Raw genomic sequence first — 21168 nt, 5'->3', positions numbered from 1 at the left:
GAGAAGCTGGTCTTTAAGCCAAAATGTTAACTGTTTTCACAAATGCTGCCTGACCCGTTGAGTGCTTCAACTATTTTCTGTTTTTATTTCAGATTTCTGGCACCAGCAGTATCTACTGTTTTGACCACATGTTTTGATTTTCTTTTTTTATTTCACTCTTACCTGCTGAGTTGAAATAAATTACAATACATCAGTGTCAGTACGTACCTCCGAGACCACATGACTGAGAACAATCGGACCAGGGAGACCAGTCAGAGAAGAGACAATTCACCGGACACTCCACAGTACATGAGGCATTCATCTGCCATGGCTTTTCCACACCCATCTGTCAACAGAAGCAAAAGGCACCTTTAAACAGCAATTATTGTCAGGCGAGATGTTAATTTTACAGCTGATAAAAATTTATACATGTGCAGGAAGGAACTGCAGATGTTAGTTTACACTGAAGATAGACACAAAATGCACTCAGTCACTCAGCGGGTCAGGCAGCATCTCTGGAGAGAAGGAATGGGTGATGTTCGGGTCGAGACTCTGCTTCAGACATATGTACATGCATAGGAAAATAAGCTTTTCGATTTTATTTGAAGTTTTCCTTGAACTGTGCCTAGGTATTTGAAAAAAGATCAAGGCAAATCGCACAACAGAAATATGGTCAGATTATAAATTCAACCCACCTAGTATCCTATCCTTTTTTTTTAAATTAGGTAGATTCCTTTTCAGGCTGTCTGAAGAAGGATCTCAACCTGAAATGTCACCCATTCCTTCTTTCCAGAGTTGCTGCCTGTCCCGGCTGAGTTACTCCAGCAATTTGTGTCTATCTTTGGTTTCTCAGTTGCCTATTACCTTTCTTTACAATTGCCCCTGCATTCTCTGTTACAAATTATACTGCATGCCTACAAGCAATGATTTAATGCAAACATCTGGCATGTTTGTTAAATGCTGCCTTAAAATCAGCTTTTCATCTACTGGGATTCTTCCTATTACCAGTTACATGCATCATTAAGCAGCATTTTACTACATGAAGTCTACAGTACAAGAGAAATGACACTAAGCCCTCAGAAGTGTCTCTTCAATCCATTCTGAAAACTTCTCTTTGCCATTCTGTCGGAAAGGAAGAAATGAATTTGCAGCATTTATGCAATAGTTTGTAAGCAAGAATTCAGTTTAAACACTAGGGAGCAGTGATTAGCTGAAAGGAAATAGAGAGCATAGTAGCTTAATATCAAGACAATATCCTCTCCCTCAATGTCAGCAAAACAATGGAACAGGTCATCGACTTTAGGAAGCGGGATGGAGTACACATCTCAGTCGGCATTCAAGTTCCTAGGTGCAAATATCACCAACAAGTTGTCCGGATCATGTCCGGATCAATAATTCAGGGTCACTTCAAGCAGGATGGGCATTTTAAGCTATAGGAGGGACATTTTGGAGGCTAGCTTCAGAGTACCCCCAAATAAGATAAGATAAGGTTTCACAATGTGTGATTAGATTATGCTCTTGGCTACTGATGAAGGCGGCAGTGTTCAATGTCTTGCATGTCTCAGCTGTGGGGCCAGTATCAAGCATAGTTTGACCGTTAATACACCCTGTAGCCATGAACGACAACATCATACCTGTGAGAGTCGGGTCTAGTGAATTTTTGGCACAGTCAGAGAATGTTGATGCAGGCAATAAAAAATAAGAGGCGTTTGATACAAGCAGTGAAGCAATTAGCATTTGGATGCAGTGTTGCACCAAGTTCAATGACCTGATGTACATGGATAGAATCAACAAATATTTCTTCAAATGCTCTCGCTCACAACCCATATCATTTGCCTCTGCTCATTACAGCACACCCCGTTACCCACACACCAATCAGAGAAAATTACTTTTGCTGGACTTTTGAATGTGCATGCATCAGTGTTGATGAGCAAAGGAGGCGTTTTTTGCAGAAATAAATCAAGTGCGAAGGATGGAGGAAACATGTGGTGTTACTTATGGAGTAAAACCAGTGTAAATTAAATCAGTTAAAAAAACCCAAACTGCTGGAGCAATTCACTGGGTTCAGGCAGCATCTCTGGGGTACATGGATAGGAGGACATGGAAACATCATCTATCCATGTTCTCCAGAGATTCTGCCTGACCCGCAAAGTCACTCCAGAACTTTGTGTCTTTTTTTTGTAAATCAGCATCTGCGGTTCTTTGTTTCTAAATCAGTTAAATGAAAGTTTCATGACAAGATACCACACACCGTTCAAGTGGTAGTTATAACAAAACATTCCAGAAAATTCCTGATAACCATATAACCATATAACCATATAACAATTACAGCACGGAAACAGGCCATCTCGGCCCTACAAGTCCATGCCGAACAAATTTTGTTCCCCTTAGTCCCACCTGCCTGCACTCGTACCATAACCCTCCATTCCCTTCTCATCCATATGCCTATCCAATTTATTTTTAAATGATACCAACGAACCTGCCTCCACCATTTCCACTGGGAGCTCATTCCACACCGCCACCACTCTCTGCGTAAAGAAGTTCCCCCTCATATTACCCCTAAACTTCTGTCCCTTAATTCTGAAGTCATGTCCTCTTGTTTGAATCTTCCCTATTTTCAAAGGGAAAAGCTTGTCCACATCAACTCTGTCTATCCCTCTCATCATTTTAAAGACCTCTATCAGGTCGCCCCTTAACCTTCTGCGCTCCAGAGAATAAAGACCTAACTTATTCAAGATGTCTTTATATCACTGAGCGGCAGTATATGGTTTCTGATTAATTATATTTCATGCTATCAGTCATTGATCTGAAGTGCAGCAACCTTTGGTGCAGGCAAAGAGACAGCGTGAAAAGCTATTTACTGAACTCTATCTTTGAGTGGCTTGTCAAAGAGTAGCATTGGCAAGGTACCCAGGGCAACTGTTGCTCACATGAGGGTCTTAGGGATTGAGGGAATGCCTCAGAAAGTACAAATGAAAGATCAATGAAAATTAATAACAAATAAAAGCAATTATCAACCTCAATTACTTCTAAACGTGCAGGTAATGCGTAAATCAAATGGAATCCCTCAACAGCTGTCAAAGATAGTGAATTACAATAAACAAAGTCTGCTCTTCCACACATTTCATTTGAAACAGCACCAGGAAATGGCACTGAACGCTTCCCATTTACCATTTTGTGTGTCTATCGATTGGATTCTGTTCACATCTGTTCAGTTGAGTGCGTACAGGGAATGTGCGTGTAATGAAGACAGGTTTGTTCATTGAGGGTTTAGTCTCATGCCGTGACTCAACATGAAATCCTCTCCTACCAACCGTACGGCAGTTTCAAAAAGCCATTCGGTAATATGTCAAAATTACAATATTCACAAACTAATAGTACAGTATTTATCCTTCCACTATATCTCCAGATTATGCTAAAAAATGTATTTTTAATAACTGACAGAAGAATGCTATTAGTGTCTTTGAAGAAAAATGGTAAGCGTAATCTGTATCATATTTAACAGCCTAACAGGATCAGAAATTGTCATTCTGTATAAATAAATAAATATATATATATATATATTAAATCTGTTTCTTTTCTATTAAAATATCAAATTATTTACATTCAGTCATGTCCTGTACCACTGGTCTACAGAAATCCACCCCATGTTCCATTTTATTTTGTTTTACATTAGCCTCTATTATAGCACTCATATTCTCTATTTCTTTTATATAGTAATCAAAGGATATATTTATGTTCTCATGGGTACACAAATAATAAGAGGCAAGTGGGGGATAATGTTGCTGGAAGTACTACAAAGAATAGTGTACACAGACATAATCTCTAGATAGTCAAAATAGAAAATACATTTATTTTTCATGGTTTTCTCGATATTTTTCACAAGATCCCCTGTGGTAGGGAGTGCGATTATCCACTGAACTTTGGACAATTCCCATTATCATGGACACATAAGCAGGTGATATAAAAGCAATCAGGCAAATACTGTTTTTCTAGAATTCACATAAAGGGTGGTGGGTGTATGGAACAAGCTGCTGGAGGAGTTAGTTGAGGATGGGACTATCTCAACATTTAAGAAACAGTTAGACAGGTACATGGATAGGACAGGTTTGGAGGGATATGGACCAAACACAGGCAGGTGGGACTAGTGTAGCTGGGACATGTTGGTTGGTGTGGGCAAGTTGGGTTGAAGAGCCTGTTTCCACACTGTATCACTCTTTGACATTTTAGGAAACAATCCTCATTTCATGTACCTCGCAGACAAATACATGACTGAGATTTTGAATACAAGATTTTTCACCACCAAATCTAGCCCCCCACCAAATTAATTCCTGACATTTCCTCCCAAAATAGATTCTTATGTGCCCGTTATTAAGGAAAGGCATGTACGTAGACTTTTGTTTGTGTTGCACTTAAACAGGAGCTTTAGCTATTCCATGTCACAACCTTGTTCTCATTTTTAACTCAGCCACCTATCTCTCCATTTACCCCCCAATCCCGTAAATCTATCATGTTCTTGGATGATATCACCGCTACCTGGAACTCAATATAGAAGCATAGAAAATAGGTGAGGAGTAGGCCATTTGGCCCTTCGAGCTTGCACCGCCATTCGATATGATCATGGCTGATCATCCAACTAAGTATCCCATCCCTGCCTTCTCTCCATACCCCCTCATCCCTTTAGCCACAAGGGCCACATCTAACTCCCTCTTAAATATAGCCAATGAACTGGCAGAGAATTCCATAGATTCACCACTCTCTGTGTAAAAAATGATTTTCTCATCTCAGTCTTAAAAGACTTCCCTCTTATCCTTAAACTGTGACCCCTAGTTCTGGACTTCTCCAACATCGGGAATAATCTTCCTGTATCTAGCCTGTCCAACCCCTTAAGAATTTTGTAAGTTTCTATAAGATCCCCCCTCAATCTTCTGAATTCTAGCGAGTACAAGCCGAGTCTATCCAGTCTTTCTTCATATGAAAGTCCTGACATCCCAGGAATATGCAGTAGCCGAGAAACAATGAAGCACAGGAATTGTCAAGGCCATACCATTTAAATACAGGAAATGATTTAACCATCTTTCCCTGTTAGCTGGCTGGGAACCAGCCTGATTGAGAGAATATATTTTGCAATAAACACACAGTGGTGATCGTAGTGGAATGAGGGGAAGATTGTAGGGTTTGGGGAATTAGAAGCTGGTGGATCGGCCTGGATTTAATGCATGAAGTTGAGGTTGTTTGGAGACAAAGGCAGGCATGGGGTGAGGTGGATCAGAGAATTACTTTGGGCTACAAGAAGTACCTAAAAATAATTTAAATAATGCAACTGACATTATCTGCTTTCCTATTGCTGCTTGACTTCTTGATTCCTGGAAAAAAATCCAGCCCGCAGCTACTAAATCAAAAAATTGCCAAAAATCTGAGTCATTTAACCTCTTAATTTATATAAATAACTTGCTGTGCTTAAACCAGATCTGATTATATATGCACCTAGCTGGGTTCAATTTTAGACGGTTTAAGGATTAAAATCTTCCTCAAATGTGATATTTGTTTGATACAAACACCAAGCAAACCAAACGACACTGAAACACTTACTATTAGGATGTAGCATTTGTCATTTATTTCTACCTCTCCATGTGTGAAAAAGGCAAAACAAATGATATAGTCACAAGAGATTGACTGAAGCTTGTCCAAAGTAATTTTTAATAGCCTGGAAATGATTGAGGGAAAAACCTCCCAACTGTGTTAGATGAGTTAATGGAGCATGATGCTAAACAAAGCGATTACTTTGCAGCTTCCTCTGGCAGCACCACTTATACCACAGACGTACCTCTTCACAGTACTTGAGATCAACTGACTTGCCATCACTGCGAACGCAATCCAACATTCTTGTTTTAATTCCATTCCCACAGACTGCTTTTTCACTCAACTGACATGTGCTCCAATCTAGAAAATGGAAGACAATTAGCAACGTTGCAAAGTATATATAATATTTAAAGGAGAAAAAAGGACTTCATCCTGTCACAGAAGCTACTTAAGCAGTCTTTCACGAAGGTAGGCTTGCCATTGGAAGAAATGTTGTGTCATAAAAAACAAATCTTAAGATTCCTGGCATTGGGGAAGTGTAATACGAGGAGAGATTCCGGAGATTGGGACAAAACTCTTGAGTTTAAAAGAATATGAGGTGATCTCATTGGAAAAACACACTATTTTTATTGATCAACACAGTAAATGCAAAGATGAAAAAGAATAAACTGATGGATCTACTCAACAGTTCAAGCAGCATATGTGGCGGAAAATGATGGTACGATGTTTCAGCTAAGCTGCTGCCTCACAGTGCCAAACATGGGTTTGATCCAGACTTCAGGTGCTGTCTGTGTGGAGTTTGTACATTGCAAACGTGGGTCTTCTCTGGGTGATGGGTTCCCCACCAAATCGCAAAGACGTGCAGGGTTGTATGTTAATTGGCCTTTGTAAATTGCCTCTAGTGTGAAGGGAGTACATGAAAAAGTGGGGTAACATAGAAATAGTGTAAACAGCTGATCGATGGCTGGTGTGGACTCAGTGGGCTGAAAGGGCCTGTTTCCATGTTGTATCTCTAAACTAAAACTAAAGGGAATGGGCTGTAACGGAAAAGTCACTTCCTCTGATTCTGTTCCTCTGCTCAACTGAAGATGAAGAAACTGAGTTGGAAAGATTTAGGGGATAAAATTTAAATGATGGTTGTTTTAATGGTTTATGGGAAATATCCCACACCACCCATGTTTAACATATGTCATTTAAAAACAATGCAGGGACAAAAGTAGTAAAGTCTTCTTAAATAGCAGTGCAAAGAAAGCTACAGTTACCTGTAACATTGTATGTGTAGTGAAAGCAGTTCTTGTTCAGATGACATGGCTCAGTCTTGGTTTCAGCTGGACAGGGTTTTCCTTCCCCAGGCTGTCTTAATGGAAGAGCAGACCGCTCTCGAGTGGCACTACTGTTGCACGGCTGAAACAAAATATATACATGTTTCTGCACAATCCATGGTGAGAATGACGTACATAGGACTTGAGTGTCCATGCAAATTGAATTCATGCATTACAGCAATAGCAACAGGAGTGATATAATTTTTGTGTAGGGAGGAACTGCAGATGCTGGTTTAAATATTAGACAGACACAAAAGGCTGGAGTAACTCAGCGGGTCAGGCAGCATCACTGGAGAAATGGCATTGTTAATGTTTTGGGTCCAGACCCTTCTTCAGACTGAGAGTCAGGGGAAAGGGGAATGAGAGATATCGACGGAACTTTGGAGAAATGAATGAAAGATATGCAAAAAGCACCAATAATCAAGGGAATGTGGGGCACACAATAGGCCATTGTAGGCTGGTATCAGCTAATTTAAGATTTGTATGGGTACAAGGTTATACGTTACCCCAAGGTTAGTCCATAATCAAGATAAACTACATAAAACGCTCCTTTTTAATTAATAAGGGATCCTCACTATGATGCTGACCCATTTTAGTAGTGAAATACATTACAAAGTGGTGTTTACTTTGGAGATTAATTATGAAAACCAGGTTACTGCATCGATTAAAGGCAAAAGCAGGCACAATATTCAATGCAACCAGTGACTATTTGCTTACCAGAGGACACTTGCTCCAACTTGTCCATTCAGACATGACACAGTCATCTGGGCATGGCAACTTGCACTGCCTGGAACCCAATGGCATTTCTTCTGGGTCACAGAGGTAGTCTTCGACAAATTCAATGGGACCGTCCACTGTATTCTGCATACACCTATATTTTCAGTATAAGTTATTTAGTTTAACAAGCTCACATAAATCTAATGACATTACCTTTTGCTGAAGCCACCCCTTGATTGTAGTAATCCAAACCATTAAGTGAGGTAATATGAGAATTCTATATATCCTCAACTAGAAAATTACTCTGAAATATCACAGCTTGTGTATATTTCAGCAGCAAATTCAAATATCTTATCATTATTTATCCTTGAGAACTTTTTTTGTGGGTTTCTCATTTTCATAACATATCATTTATCTCCTATGGATATCAGTGATAACATGTTTAATTGTACCAAGATCAAGAGAAGGTCTATTTATTCTATTAAAGGACTAATTCCCTTTATAAATATATTATTAGGAATCGTAAGAATTAATCCCCCTAATTGCTGTCACCCATATAACAAATAAAGATAACAAAACAAGGTGCTAACAGTGATCCCAATGGAAGTAATAATTCAGTTGGGAACACGTTGCTGCAGTCAGATCGGTTTGGATTTGTGAGCTACTTCAGATCCTTGATAAAAAATTGAGGAAGTGCTCACAATGGTAAGTCCTGGGTGTCAAGAAAAAAACTTTAAGGGCCTTGGTTTAGCCTTTCAGTATTTTAGCGAGCATGAGCAAAGGGACAGGTTTCTCATGGGACAAATACTGTATGATGAATGGGTGCAGAAACCTTAGCTGCACTTTCCCTGCCCAATCCTGGAATACTAAAACCCATTAAGTGTTCTCAGTAGTGCTTTGGCTGGGATCAGTTCAGAAAGGGCAGACAACTGCTCACAACTGCTCAGGGTCTCTGATCTCATTTGTCATGCATTTAGCTCCCAAGCAAATATAAGGCAGCAGAAAACGTTTTCTATGGGAATGAATATTACCATACCATTTCAAACATTTTGGAATAATAATAATATAGTGATCATATTTGGCTTTACCTCACTTTCCGAGTCTGTACTCCTTCACCACAGTTATCCTTTAGGTCCACAGTACTGACTTTGCATACGCTCCATGGTTCTGCTATCCACACGTACTGACTGCAGTCACTGTGGCAGGGAACCACTTCATACACCTGTGATAATAATGCACATCGTATTCACTTAAATAAATATGAATTATTTCACATACCCATCCTTAAGTTTCGTCCTTGTGCAACACCATTAGAACTAGCGTGAACTTCCAATTTATGCTGCCTCTCTGCTTTTTACATAATAGATTCACGCCCTTAGGATGCCATTCAATGTCCCTTTACTTTGTCTGGCAATATGATGAATGGGATCATTATTGCAGCTGTGCAGGGTTTGATTTGAGAAGCCTTTAGATAAAACCCATGAGGAATACCAAAGATCAAAGGTGAGATAAAATGGAAGATGACCTTGATGGATAAAGTAAGACAATTATTGGCATAAAAGAAAAGAAAATGTGGCAGTCCAGGTACCAGGATTAATGACGGTCTTGACTAAAAGAAATACTGTGTAAAGCAAAAATAATTTCAGGCCCACTGAATTTAACAGAACTGAATTTGTGTATTGCAGAGGGTAATAGGGAATTGTTAGATGACAAATATATCAACTAGCTGATACTCCTGCATGCATTTAGCAGCCAAAGATGAATTTATCCTCATCTAAGTTTAATATGAAGCTTTTAAAGGAATGTGGCAGAAACACAAATGAAGCAATCCATCATTTATTTTGAAAAGCACCAAATGAATATTTGTTCTACGATAAAAAAAAGTGAACTATTTATTGCAGTAAAACATTTGGTGTTAACATCAGAAAGTAACATTGGTGCTTTTATGTTGCAATTATTTGTCTCTTGGCAGCATGCAGTCCAGCTGTATTTTGTTTTACACCATTAAATTGGGTTCTCTCTCCTCAGGTGTGGGATACTTTTCATTTCAGTTTAGTTTATTGTCATTTGGACGAGGTACAGTGCAAAGCTTTTGTAGCGTGCTAACCAGCCAGTGGAAATACAATACATGATTACAATCGAGCCATTTACAGTGTATAGATATGTGAAAAGGGAATAACATTTAGTGCACGGTTGCCAGTACTTCCGATGCCTATTTCCTCTTCACACTATCGGGTCCCTGGTTGTTTGGAATACGATGCAAGTCAGCCCACACCAGTTTATCACTTTTTTCATAATTGCCAAGGATGGTTCAGACCTTCTGCTATGACACGTTTTAAAATTGCATCAAAGCGCATCAACAGAATGCTAGAAGAACTCAGAGGTCCATTCAGCATCTGTGGAGGCAAAACGTGTACTTTGATATTTTGGGTCAAGACCCTGCATCAGAACAATAGTTTCTTTTAACAACTAATTTAAAAATTAGCTTTAGGCTAATTAAATATACTAACAAATGAAAATATAACTTAGTTCCTGTCATCTGCAGCTAAATAGATTTACATTTTCAATTAAAATAGTATCAGACATCTTATTATTCAAAGATAAGATAATGTGAAGTAATTTTCCTGGCTGTTAAGTATTTGAAGGTCACCGTAATAAAGTTTCATATTGATAATGAAGATGAATTACACAAAACACATCTCATTTAACCTACATTGTGAATGCAGAAAATGATTAATAGAGATCACCTCATCAAACACAAGTAGATGGGCAAATACACGTGTGCATGCAAACAAAAACAAACACACACACACACACACACACACACACACACACACACACACACACACACACACACACACACACACACACACACACACACACACACACACACACACACACACACCACACACACACACACACACACACACACACACACACACATGTATGCTTTAATTCAACAAGAAAATGACCATGCCAATACATAATTAAACAGGAATGTAGACAAATGAAAAAATAATTACTACACAAGGTGTTATGATTAACCATACTAGCTTACCTGAGCCTGATTTGAAAATGCAAGTTGTCAAAGAAGAAGCATAAAAAAGATATAAAGAAATACTATTATTCAATCTCAAGTGATTCATTGTTCAGAAAATTCAATACCATTCTAAATGAAATAACAGACATTGTAATTTAAGTTTAAAATAAGATCAAGACCAATAAATCTTGGTATTCTTAGACAAAGGGATTTCCAGGCTTGTAATTCAAATATCATTAATTTTAAATACCTTCATTTCTGCCAGCTTCATTCAAAATGATGATCACAATTCTACAACCCTTGCAGAGCACTCTAGCTGTAATGAGACAGATGGGACAGAAACACACTGGCTCCAGTTCCACAGGCATTGGCCAACATGTCCAGTATGCCTGTCAGGGACTTTATGATATATTTATAGTCATTACAAGTTCAAAGGTGCAGGATCAGTTATAGAGTCACCGTTTGGCATGACCTTGGCTTAATTGCAGGGGGGATCACGCCTGACAAGATTTCTGAAGTCAATTCTTGTTTACTTGACAAGCTGTGTTTTACTCTTGTTAAGTAAAGTTTATTGTGGAGATGTCTACCAGAAAGAGCAGCATGGTGCTCACCTGGAGAAAGGGCAGTGTTGTGCTCACCTGTCCTTCTCTTTGGGGAATACAAAGGGTTAGGCTTGATGTGTTTAAAACCATTAGAGCTCACAGTAAAGGGAAGCAGGGTGCTGTGTTATTGACTCCAATGGCATGCGGTCCCTTCTTAATTGGACAAATCTGTTTTTTTTCCCCATCTAAGGTTAGGATATCTAGGTCTAGGTCTTGGCATATCTATGCCTCAACTTTGGTTTGAAACTTCTAATTGAACTTCCATCAGAAATACCGCCAGTGCTACTTTCTTTACCTTTGGAAAAAACAAATTATGTATTTTTTGTCAATTGCTCTATCAGAAATGAACTCTATCATACATTTTGAACATCTCTTTTTACAATTTAAGGCAATATCTTGCAGTTTTACAACAGGTTAGCAGTTGTCACTCTTTGTTATATTGCACTTTATTTGCTCAGTTACTAAGATCCAGTAACTATGGTGTAATATTATTTCAAGTCGTTATAACATTAATTACCTATTATAATGTATTTTGCAACAAATATTTTGTACTTCTTTTAATTATCACAATATCTGTAAATGCTCTTTAAGAAAATCGAATAAATCCTTCAAGTTCCTCGGTGTGCACATGACTGAGGACCTCTCTTGGACACTGCACACGGACACAATAACAAAGAAAGTCCGCCAGCAGCTCTATTTCCTGAGAAGACTGAGGAAGTTTGGCATGAACGCCAGCATCCTCACAAACTTCGACAGTTGCACCATCGAGAGTCTGCTGACGGGTTGCATCACAGTCTGGTACGGGAATTGTTCTGCCCACAGCCGCAAATCACTACAGAGAGTGGTGAAGGTGGCACAGCACATCACTGGCAACTGTCTCCCAGTCATTCAGGATATTTTCCACCGGCGGTGCCTGTGAAAGGCACACAGCATCATCAAGGACCACAGCCACCCAGCACGCAGACTGTTCTCCTTGTTACCGTCAGGCAGACGATACAGGAGCATGGCTGCACGTACCACCAGACTTAAGAACAGTTTTTATCATCACGCCATCAGGCTTCTGAACTCATAAACACGTCATATATGTTGATTATTTTATTTATTATTGTCTTTTACCTACCAATATCACTTTTATCTTATCTTTTCTTATCTTAATTTTATCCTTGTAATATCATTGCTGAGGTGACCCGTTGTCTTGTCAAACACATTTCATTGTACCGTTGACCCTGTGTTAACCTACATATGACAAATAAAACTGAACTGAACTGAACTGAGAAGATTAAAATTATTTAACTGGGAAAGAAAGGTGCACATTTGGTGTTTTGTGTCTCCTTGTGCCGTTGTGTCAACTTACTATTTGGCACATATCCAGTAGATTTAGCACAGGTTGACAGTTTCAGACTTCCTTTTTCTCCAACAGTGTCTCCTCAGACAGAAAATCAACCTGTTCTTTTCTCACTCCTCCTAACAATTGCTTCCCAGCTGCCCATTTTAATGAGGCTTGGCCGAACACATCAGTCTAATGGGTCTCCACGGTACAAAACTAGATTAGACCTACGAGAGAAATTGGTTTGATTTGTTTTTAAATCGCACACTGCGCAGTCATTTATTCTCGTCTTGCTCTATCTACACATGGTTTAAAAAAAAGATTTTGACATCAAATCCCTTATGAAGTATGTTTTAACAGACTAGTTTCATTGATTTTCTGATATCCACACAAACATGGTGGCCTTGGTCTGTCTGCTGCCAATGCACTGTTCAGTACACCGCTCTTAACAGAATCAGAAGCAAAGCCTGAATATTAAAACAAATTTGGAATTTTTGAACTTTTTATGATATTTAGGCACACTTTCTTATCTTTATCCACATCGCTAAAAATGTTTATCAGTGTGGGAGTGGATAGTTTGGGTGGTTGGGAACCACCCCTGCTGATTATTTGTCCCTGTTCAATTCAGCTTCAACTGGAAGGAGGATCTAATGGCTGCTGAGTTTGACTCTGTCCCTGTTCCTGCCATGATGTGCTTAGAATGTCATCATTACGGGTGTCAGAGGTTATGGGGAGAAGGCAGGAGAATGGGTTAGGAGGGAGAGATAGATCAGCCATGATTGAATGGCAGAGTGGACTTGATAGGTCGAATGGCCTAATTCTGCTGCTATCACTTATGACCTTCTGATTGGGCAGCTTTAGCAAAGACAATGTTGAAATAAAGAAAACACATCGTCCATTCACAAAAAAAAGTTACATGATAATCGTACACCCAGGCACTGCTAGTAGGTGTTTCAGCACTCAGCCAGTATTAGCAGATTCAAAATTAAATTCAAAATGTTTGTATAATTTAGTAATGGACACATTTTTAATGAAAGCTTGATATTTGCATTCAATTATACAGAACATATAGTTTTTTAAAGTTAGGTTTAGAGTCAATTTGCTGATTTGATGTGTCAGTTACACTACCACGTTTATGAGGATAGGAATGGGGAAATACCTCATTATTGATGCAACCGCTGTTTTTGGCAGTTTAATTAGCTGTTCCCTGTAAGTGTCCTGACATCTCAACAGTTAAATCAATCAAAGGTTTCAAACACAACTCGGCATAATCTACATTCCAGAAATCTGCTTATAATTACCTGGTTGGCGTGATCAAGCTTTGGACAAGGTCGTCCACCATTGTATGGCTTTTCACGTAACCATTTGGATCTGACCTTCACACCACTGCCACATGATTTGCTACAGCGAGACCAATTAGACCACTCACTAAGCTTACAGTCGGAAGGGCAGGGGATGACACAAGCTTCTTCAATATATGCTGGTAGAAGAGAAAATAATTCAATCAATTATAAATGTATGATAGCGACTGTCAGTACATTAGTCATATCTTTAGACTTTAGATTTTGGAGATACAGCGCAGAATCAGGCCCTTTGGCCCATCAAGTCCATGCTGACCAGCGAACACCCTTTGGCTACACATTAGGACAATTTACAATTTTACCAAAGCCAATCAACCTACAAAACTGTACAGCTTAGGAGTGTGGGAGGAAACCGGAGCACCTGGAGAAAACCCACATGCTACCAACACCAACAGACAGCACCCAAAGATAAGGTTGAACCCGTGTCTCTGGCGCTGTAAGGCAGCAACTCTACTGCTGTGCCACTGTACCACCACTGATATAAGTGATGCCATATGATATCATAAAATATTTTATGGTAATTGAATTCCTATGAAAACAGCTCAATTAATAAATGCGTAATGTAAGTGACAGCATTTCTCAAAAGTAAAACAATAGAACAATAATGGTAACAGGCCACACTCTGCCACATCAGACAGGAGTCAAGGTTAGATATAAGGCTATGTAACCTACTGCCCAATTTACTGAGGCTCCATAGTGAAAGGAGGTGACCCCAACTTTTAAGTAAGGGGAAAGACAATCAGATAATCGGTGCCATCTCTGTTTTGTTCTCAGCCTTTTCATAGCTCTAGTTACCCACTTCCCTGACTCTCATTCTGAAGAAGGGTCCCATTCAAAACGTCACCTATTCCTTTTCTGCAGAGGTGTTGCTTGACCCGCTGAGATACTACAGCATTTTGTGTCTATCCTCAGTAAACCAGCATCTGTAGTTCCTTCCTGCACAGCCCATCAGATGAGTTATATAATAGGTTGCTGTTTCTAAATTGTACATATTACGTGGCTGTTAAAAAATCTCTCAGAGTATTGAATTTTTGAATGGCTTTGAACACTGTAGTAATACACTAATTAAGAAGATGCCATATATCTAAAACTGGCTAACACCGTAACATAATCATGGACATGGAAAAGGAGGGATGGGATGATTTGAAGAGGAATAAATAATCAATGGATGCGGTCTTATTGGACTTGCAGAAAATCATTGATAAGGTGCCAAACTAAAGGTTAAATCATCCGCCTAAAAAGATCTAGTTTCTTGAAAACAAAATTAATTGGTCCTAAATTCTGAGAATTTGCAGAACAAACCTTTTATTTGAAAAAAAAATAGCCCTAGCTTGTTCTGTGTGGTGATTCATTTTACTAGTATTTCTCAAGCTTTAAAATGGAGCAAGGAGGGATAAAAATGAGTGAAGTAGGGGTTTAGCCAACAATAAGTTCATGCGTATCACCTTAATGCAAGTATGGGGGGAAATAATACTTTCTGGACTACAATCAGATATTCTAGGAGTGGGGGATGAATAAATGAATATTTTGGATGGTAAGTGGGGGTGCAAATCAATCATGTGATTTGTTGTGGTGAATAATGTTTACCCAGTTAAACACTAATACAAAATATTCATTACTGTTCAGCTAACCATGTCTGTTGCATCGTGCTGATTCCACAAGTCTATTATTCTGATCTCGACAGGCCAGCGCCTGATAGCGATATCCCCGTCCACACTCCTTAATATCTCCTTGGACCTTCATGCCAAGCATGGTGTCCATCTTTCCTTCAGGCAGAATGCAGTCCGACCAGTTGCCCAGTGGCTGGGCTGTATATTTGTCGCAGGGACAAAACTGGGTTTCAATCAGAGGGAAAAGTTGAGTGTTCCTACATTTTTCTCTCTTCTTGCTTTTCCCTGATAGTAATAATGAAAATATTCATCAATCAACAAAAACATTAGAATAAAACCAAGACTTGTATGTCAGCAAAATATATTACAGTTGATTTAGCAAAGCAAGGTACTTTGAAAGAAAACTCCAGTTTCATATATTGACCCATTTCAATGTTTTACACTTAAAGTATCTCATCTGTATTACACCAGGCAGTTACTCATTTAATATTATATTGGTCATATTATCATAGTGTCCAGATGTAAACCCAACTCTTTAAAATTCCTAATCTTAGTCATGTGATAAAGTGTTTTAAGAGAACAAAATACTTCCCTTTGGGAGTGACAACATGAAGAGTAATATCAAGTAGTTACCCACATCACTTTTACAGTGTTGAAGATGAAAATATTTTATAGGCATAGTTTTGCTGCAGCTATACATTTCTCAATTTGACTGGGTGTAGGGGTTAAGCATTACATTCCCAACTATGTTTTGGTTAATTAGATACATTATCTGGGTTAACTAATATTCTCAAAGTTTCCAGTCAATAAGTTTTCTTTGATGATTCCATATCAAGCTTCATGATTTGATAATGCAAATCATGACGTTTGCTAAGTAAGCTGAAAGATACACACAAAATGGCAACTCAGATTATGTGTCTTTTAAAATGAAAACCAGCAATTAAACAGATCAGAAAATATTTATACACAAGTACAGTAGTTGCATGATCAATGATAACCTCAGTATGATGAAGCTAATCCAAGGAAGGGCTGGGGAGGGTTAAGAATCGTCATGAAGAATCTCTGGCTTGAAAATAATCGCCCTTAGAACGTTAATGTCCGGAATGGGTGGAAGTATTGCCAGCTGACTAAATATAAAATAAATTGCGTCACAGACAAGGGCACTCTGAAAGTGGCTGGGAATTGAACAGTTGAACGATGAAGAGTACGGTCTGGTATTTCACTTTGCCTCAATGTTGTTTGAACCTTGTATTGTTCAAATGAATGCTTAGAACGGGGTGGAAGATTGTAACCTTCACGTGGTCCGCCCTGTTTCGAGTAATGCAATCAACTCGACGTGCACAAATGGAAGATCAAATAGAACAAGTTGTCCAACAACTTTAGGCTGTGCATGCCACACGAAAGAAGAATGCTTAGAACGAAAAGATAATTCTGAAATGGTACAACCTATATACTGATATCACATGCAATTAAATGTAACACATTGAGCTGAAAAAATCTTGAGAGAAGTCAATACTTAATTCTCCCAGTGTCAAACTATAATTTTACTTCGGAGTCACGTGAGTGATTCCGTGAAGACCCCAGCTCCAGTGCGCATGCGTCATAATCGCACAGCGTGCAGAACGCGGCAGCCACCGGGAGTCGGCAGCTCCCGCATCCAAGGACGAGAGGTAAGTACTTACCTTAATCGGGCCTTGTGGTTTTTGCTCCAGGGGGAGCAAAGTGAGGCATGGTGAGCGGGCCCCGTTTCGACTCCAGCGTGGGGCCGACAGTGACGGGGAAAAGGTGCCACCCGGACCGCTAACGCTGCGGACCAAAGGTGCCACCCGGACCGCTAACGCTGCGGACCGCTGCAGGGAGCTGCGCTAATACCGGTCCGCTGAACAGCTGTTCCGTACAGCCGCGGACCGGCGGGAAATTTTAAAAAACCCGACCGGCAGCCCTGCAGACTCCTGACCAGGAGAATCACCGCCCGGGAACCGCCACAACGCCGCCTGGAAAACGGCAGGCAGCCTCTACATGCAGGTAAGGGGAAATCTTACCAATTTACAGGTTCTACAGGAGCCATCTTCCTCCAAGCTGGAACAGGTTGGAGACAGCAAAAATGAGTATGTCTGTCTCCCCAAGCCAGAGGAGGTCATGAAGTTCACCTCCAGGAGAAGGACTGCCTGCCCAACTCCACACGAGGGTCCTTATCTGGGAGGCAGCCACCGGTAGCGGTGGAGCTATTTCAATGCTCCCGCTCACTCGACACCGAGCCGCTCCCTGTGCCGCCGGTGTAAAAGGGGCACTGGCTGAATGCCAAGGGAGCTGACTCTTACCCCAGTGCTATTGCACTAGCCATCTCCCTTGTCGAGGGATTGATGCAACAGCGGAGTGGAGTGCTTTGCCTCCTCCCATTTAGCGCATCCTTTATGCTCCTTTTTTAAGGGCTAAGGAGGCCAGGGCTGGGCTGGCTTAAGTGCTGGGCAGGCGGACGAGAACAGCAGTATGCCAGGGGAGCAGGATCAGGAAGAGCCACTGGGTGTCGTGGGCCACTACATGGCTCCTCCACGCGACCATCTTCCCAACAAAAGCCCTGCAGGAACAGGCCTTTCCAGAGGCAAATCCGCAGGCAGCTGGGTCTCGTAGACTCACAGACAAGCAGCGAATTCTACAGAAGGTCAAGATGTTACCACCTTTGCTCGCCTTTGGTGCTGACGCCTAAGATGTTCCCATATTTGGGATACTCGACTGAACGATGGTGCATATAGACCTGCCCGCAACCCCGAATATATGGGGCTATGCAAACCGCTGCTGCGGGGAAGAGGGAGCAGGCTATGGGACGAGCAGGACATCACATCCAACACCCAGCTGGCAGCACCCCTCGGCATCCACCAGCAATATCAAACAAGGACTGGTGAAAGCCTGGTGACCGCTGCAGATCCCCATAGTTCTTTTTAGACGGGGCCCAGAGCGGAGCCGTGGGAAGATGCGCCGCCCCACCGACAGCACCAGCATACCAGCAAACTACGCCTTCATGAAAAACAACAAGCATGGAGGTAGGTAGTCTGGTTCCTCCCAGTTTACACTAAAACAAGGGTGTTCTACTAAACTGCATGGGGAGTGGGCTAAGCATGGGATGCTGTCACAAATAACCAAAATATACTCAACAGCATTAGAGGATAAAAACGAATTCAAATTGGGCATTTTACTGCCAGTTCAGCAATGCGCCCAAAGGGCTGTTTCTCCCTCTAAGAAAAGAGAAGTGAGAAGGCAAGCTGAACTAAACAGGCACATTACTAAACGGATTGGAATTTGTATCGAATATATTCACCAAAACTATAAAAGATGATGAATGTAGCATCATCATTGATCTAATATCACTAAATAAATCTGTTGAGTATATCCACTTTAAGATGGAGGTGGAGTTTTGTCACTGCCAGACATCTGATCTCCCTAGGATACCTATGGGGAGCATTGATATGGGAGATGCTAACTATCTTATACCATACACTAGGATCATTATAGATACCTAAATATATTTACCTGGATCATGGATATCCCGGTTAGGGCAACCATGGGAGCATATAGCATTTCATATGGTCTAAACCTCCGCCCTAAACTATTAAAAATGGCCATGAAAATATTAAGAAAACAAGCATAATCATGGCACCTATTGGATGATATCCTCATATTAGGGGAAAGAAAGGAATTAGCTGTGGAGCAGTTCTAGCTACGAAACAGCTCCCTAAAGCTGAGGTTCATCCCACGCCCAGATAAACCAGAATTGAAGCGTTACTACCAAGGATTATCTGGGCTTCAATAACAATTCCGTCCATATGACTGTTACTTTGCCAAGACACTTTGGTCACTATAATCAAATCATGAATGTACCCACTGAAGCTATATCACAATTAAGGTGGTGGGCAGACATATATTTGGCATAGTTTTCAGCCCTATTATCATCACCAATCCCAACTTGGTTATTTTTAAAAACCAATGCCAGTACTTTAGGCTGGGGAGCAACTAAACTCCATATCCAGCACAGGTAACAGATGGACCAAGTCACAAACATCGTTACTACACATACCGGGCATCAACTTCTTGGGATTGGTGATCGCCTATTGGGCTAAAAAGCATATGCATTTCAAATGCAGCACGTACATATGTGGTTACGGATTGATAATACTATGGTGGTGGCTTACATCAACCATATGGGGAGCATAATAATCATTATTGTGCAACAAATTGGTCAAACAAATCTGTCAATGGTGTGTCAAAAGACATTTTAACTATCAGCTGCCTATGTCCTAGGAAGCTAGAACACAGTAGGAGACACCATGTCACGGGGTACAATTTATGATTACATTGAATAGATGTCATAACCCAAAATATCTGCTAAATTTATTAAGCAGTTTGAAAGCCAGATATCAATTTGGTTGCACAAGACGGAATCACCAGTAACCCATGTATGTGACTTAGGAACCAGATTAGAGGCAGCAGCGATAGATGCCTATACGCTGGAAGGGGGAATTTCTGCTTTGCCTTCCTCCCTTCTGCCTCATCCGTCGGGCACTTCGCAATACAGATGGGATCTGTCTCCGAGATATTGAACGTGCCCGACCGGCCTACAGCCATGGTTCCCAGTTCATCACGACACGGTGGGCGAGTCACCTATGGATTTCCCTAGTGGACCATGGTTGCTGACTCAACCCAGTATCAGGCATAAGCCACCCATGCCAGGGAAACATCAAACTCCTGGGTGCAGGTTTTGAATAGACCTTACCAGGGACTGGGATTATCCAAAGGAACCATTACCACCATGTCGGCATCCCTGCGAACAGTCACTAAAAGCTAACATGGGTAAAATACTGCCACGACGCAGGGACAACGAACTATTCAACCACTGACGTATTGGAGTTCCTGGAACATCTACACCATGACTAAAAGGTGAGTTACAGTGCCGTAAATACAGCATGGAGCGCCTTATCTGCTTATCTAAAACCGCATGTCAGCAGAGCATGGGATCCCATCCACTGAAGGTAAACTTATGAAGGGCAACTATAATATAAGCCCCAAACACCCAGGTATATACCCATGTATGGGATATTGGTGTGATATTGACATACCTCAGAGAATGGCACCAGCCAGATCCCTCAGCTTGCTTAATCTATGTTTTAAAAAAGGCTCATGCTTATGGCTCTCGTACACGCTCAAAGAGTCCGGTCACTCCATAAACTAGACTGGATACATGGTGATTACCCCAGACGCATCAAGTTCATATTTAGGTCTGGTAAAATCTAACTCGCAGGTATATGGATTCGGCACGAACTAGCAGGGTCGAGATCGCCTGTGTTTTCCGTGCTGTAGTCGTTATATGGCTATATGGACCAGGAACGCCCGATTCACTGGTGGGATTCCGGGCCTACCCACCAGAGTCCAGGTTGAGTGTGGTGACCCATCTACTACTAAATATAGACACAACCCACTATCTTAGAGGGAGAGGAAAGCCTATGGGTCAACCACAGTAACCCAAAACGGGGTACGAGCCAAACCACTCCAAGGTGGCTCAAGCAGGTACTGAAAGCTGCCGGAATAGATAATAATACATTTAATCCCATTCCACTAGGGCAGCATTGATATCA

At 40.7% G+C, this 21168-nt stretch overlaps 1 protein-coding gene across 1 annotated transcript in view; it reads right to left on the bottom strand.

Moving 5' to 3' along the window:
• LOC129713146 (thrombospondin type-1 domain-containing protein 7A-like) overlaps positions 1 to 21168 on the bottom strand; it is a 354070-nt gene that overhangs the window by 29539 nt on the left and 303363 nt on the right. The window contains exons 13-20 of the mRNA XM_055661980.1: positions 15563 to 15826; positions 13872 to 14050; positions 10660 to 10665; positions 8690 to 8823; positions 7602 to 7755; positions 6825 to 6966; positions 5807 to 5922; positions 208 to 325 (exon numbers count right to left, since the gene is read on the bottom strand). Of these exons, the coding sequence (XP_055517955.1) occupies positions 208 to 325; positions 5807 to 5922; positions 6825 to 6966; positions 7602 to 7755; positions 8690 to 8823; positions 10660 to 10665; positions 13872 to 14050; positions 15563 to 15826 (1113 nt within the window). The remainder of the gene's footprint in view (positions 1 to 207; positions 326 to 5806; positions 5923 to 6824; positions 6967 to 7601; positions 7756 to 8689; positions 8824 to 10659; positions 10666 to 13871; positions 14051 to 15562; positions 15827 to 21168) is intronic.

Source organism: Leucoraja erinacea, chromosome 2, assembly GCF_028641065.1.
Source record: "Leucoraja erinacea ecotype New England chromosome 2, Leri_hhj_1, whole genome shotgun sequence".
Taxonomy (NCBI): domain Eukaryota; kingdom Metazoa; phylum Chordata; class Chondrichthyes; order Rajiformes; family Rajidae; genus Leucoraja; species Leucoraja erinaceus.
This window is presented reverse-complemented; position numbering and strand designations above follow the sequence as displayed.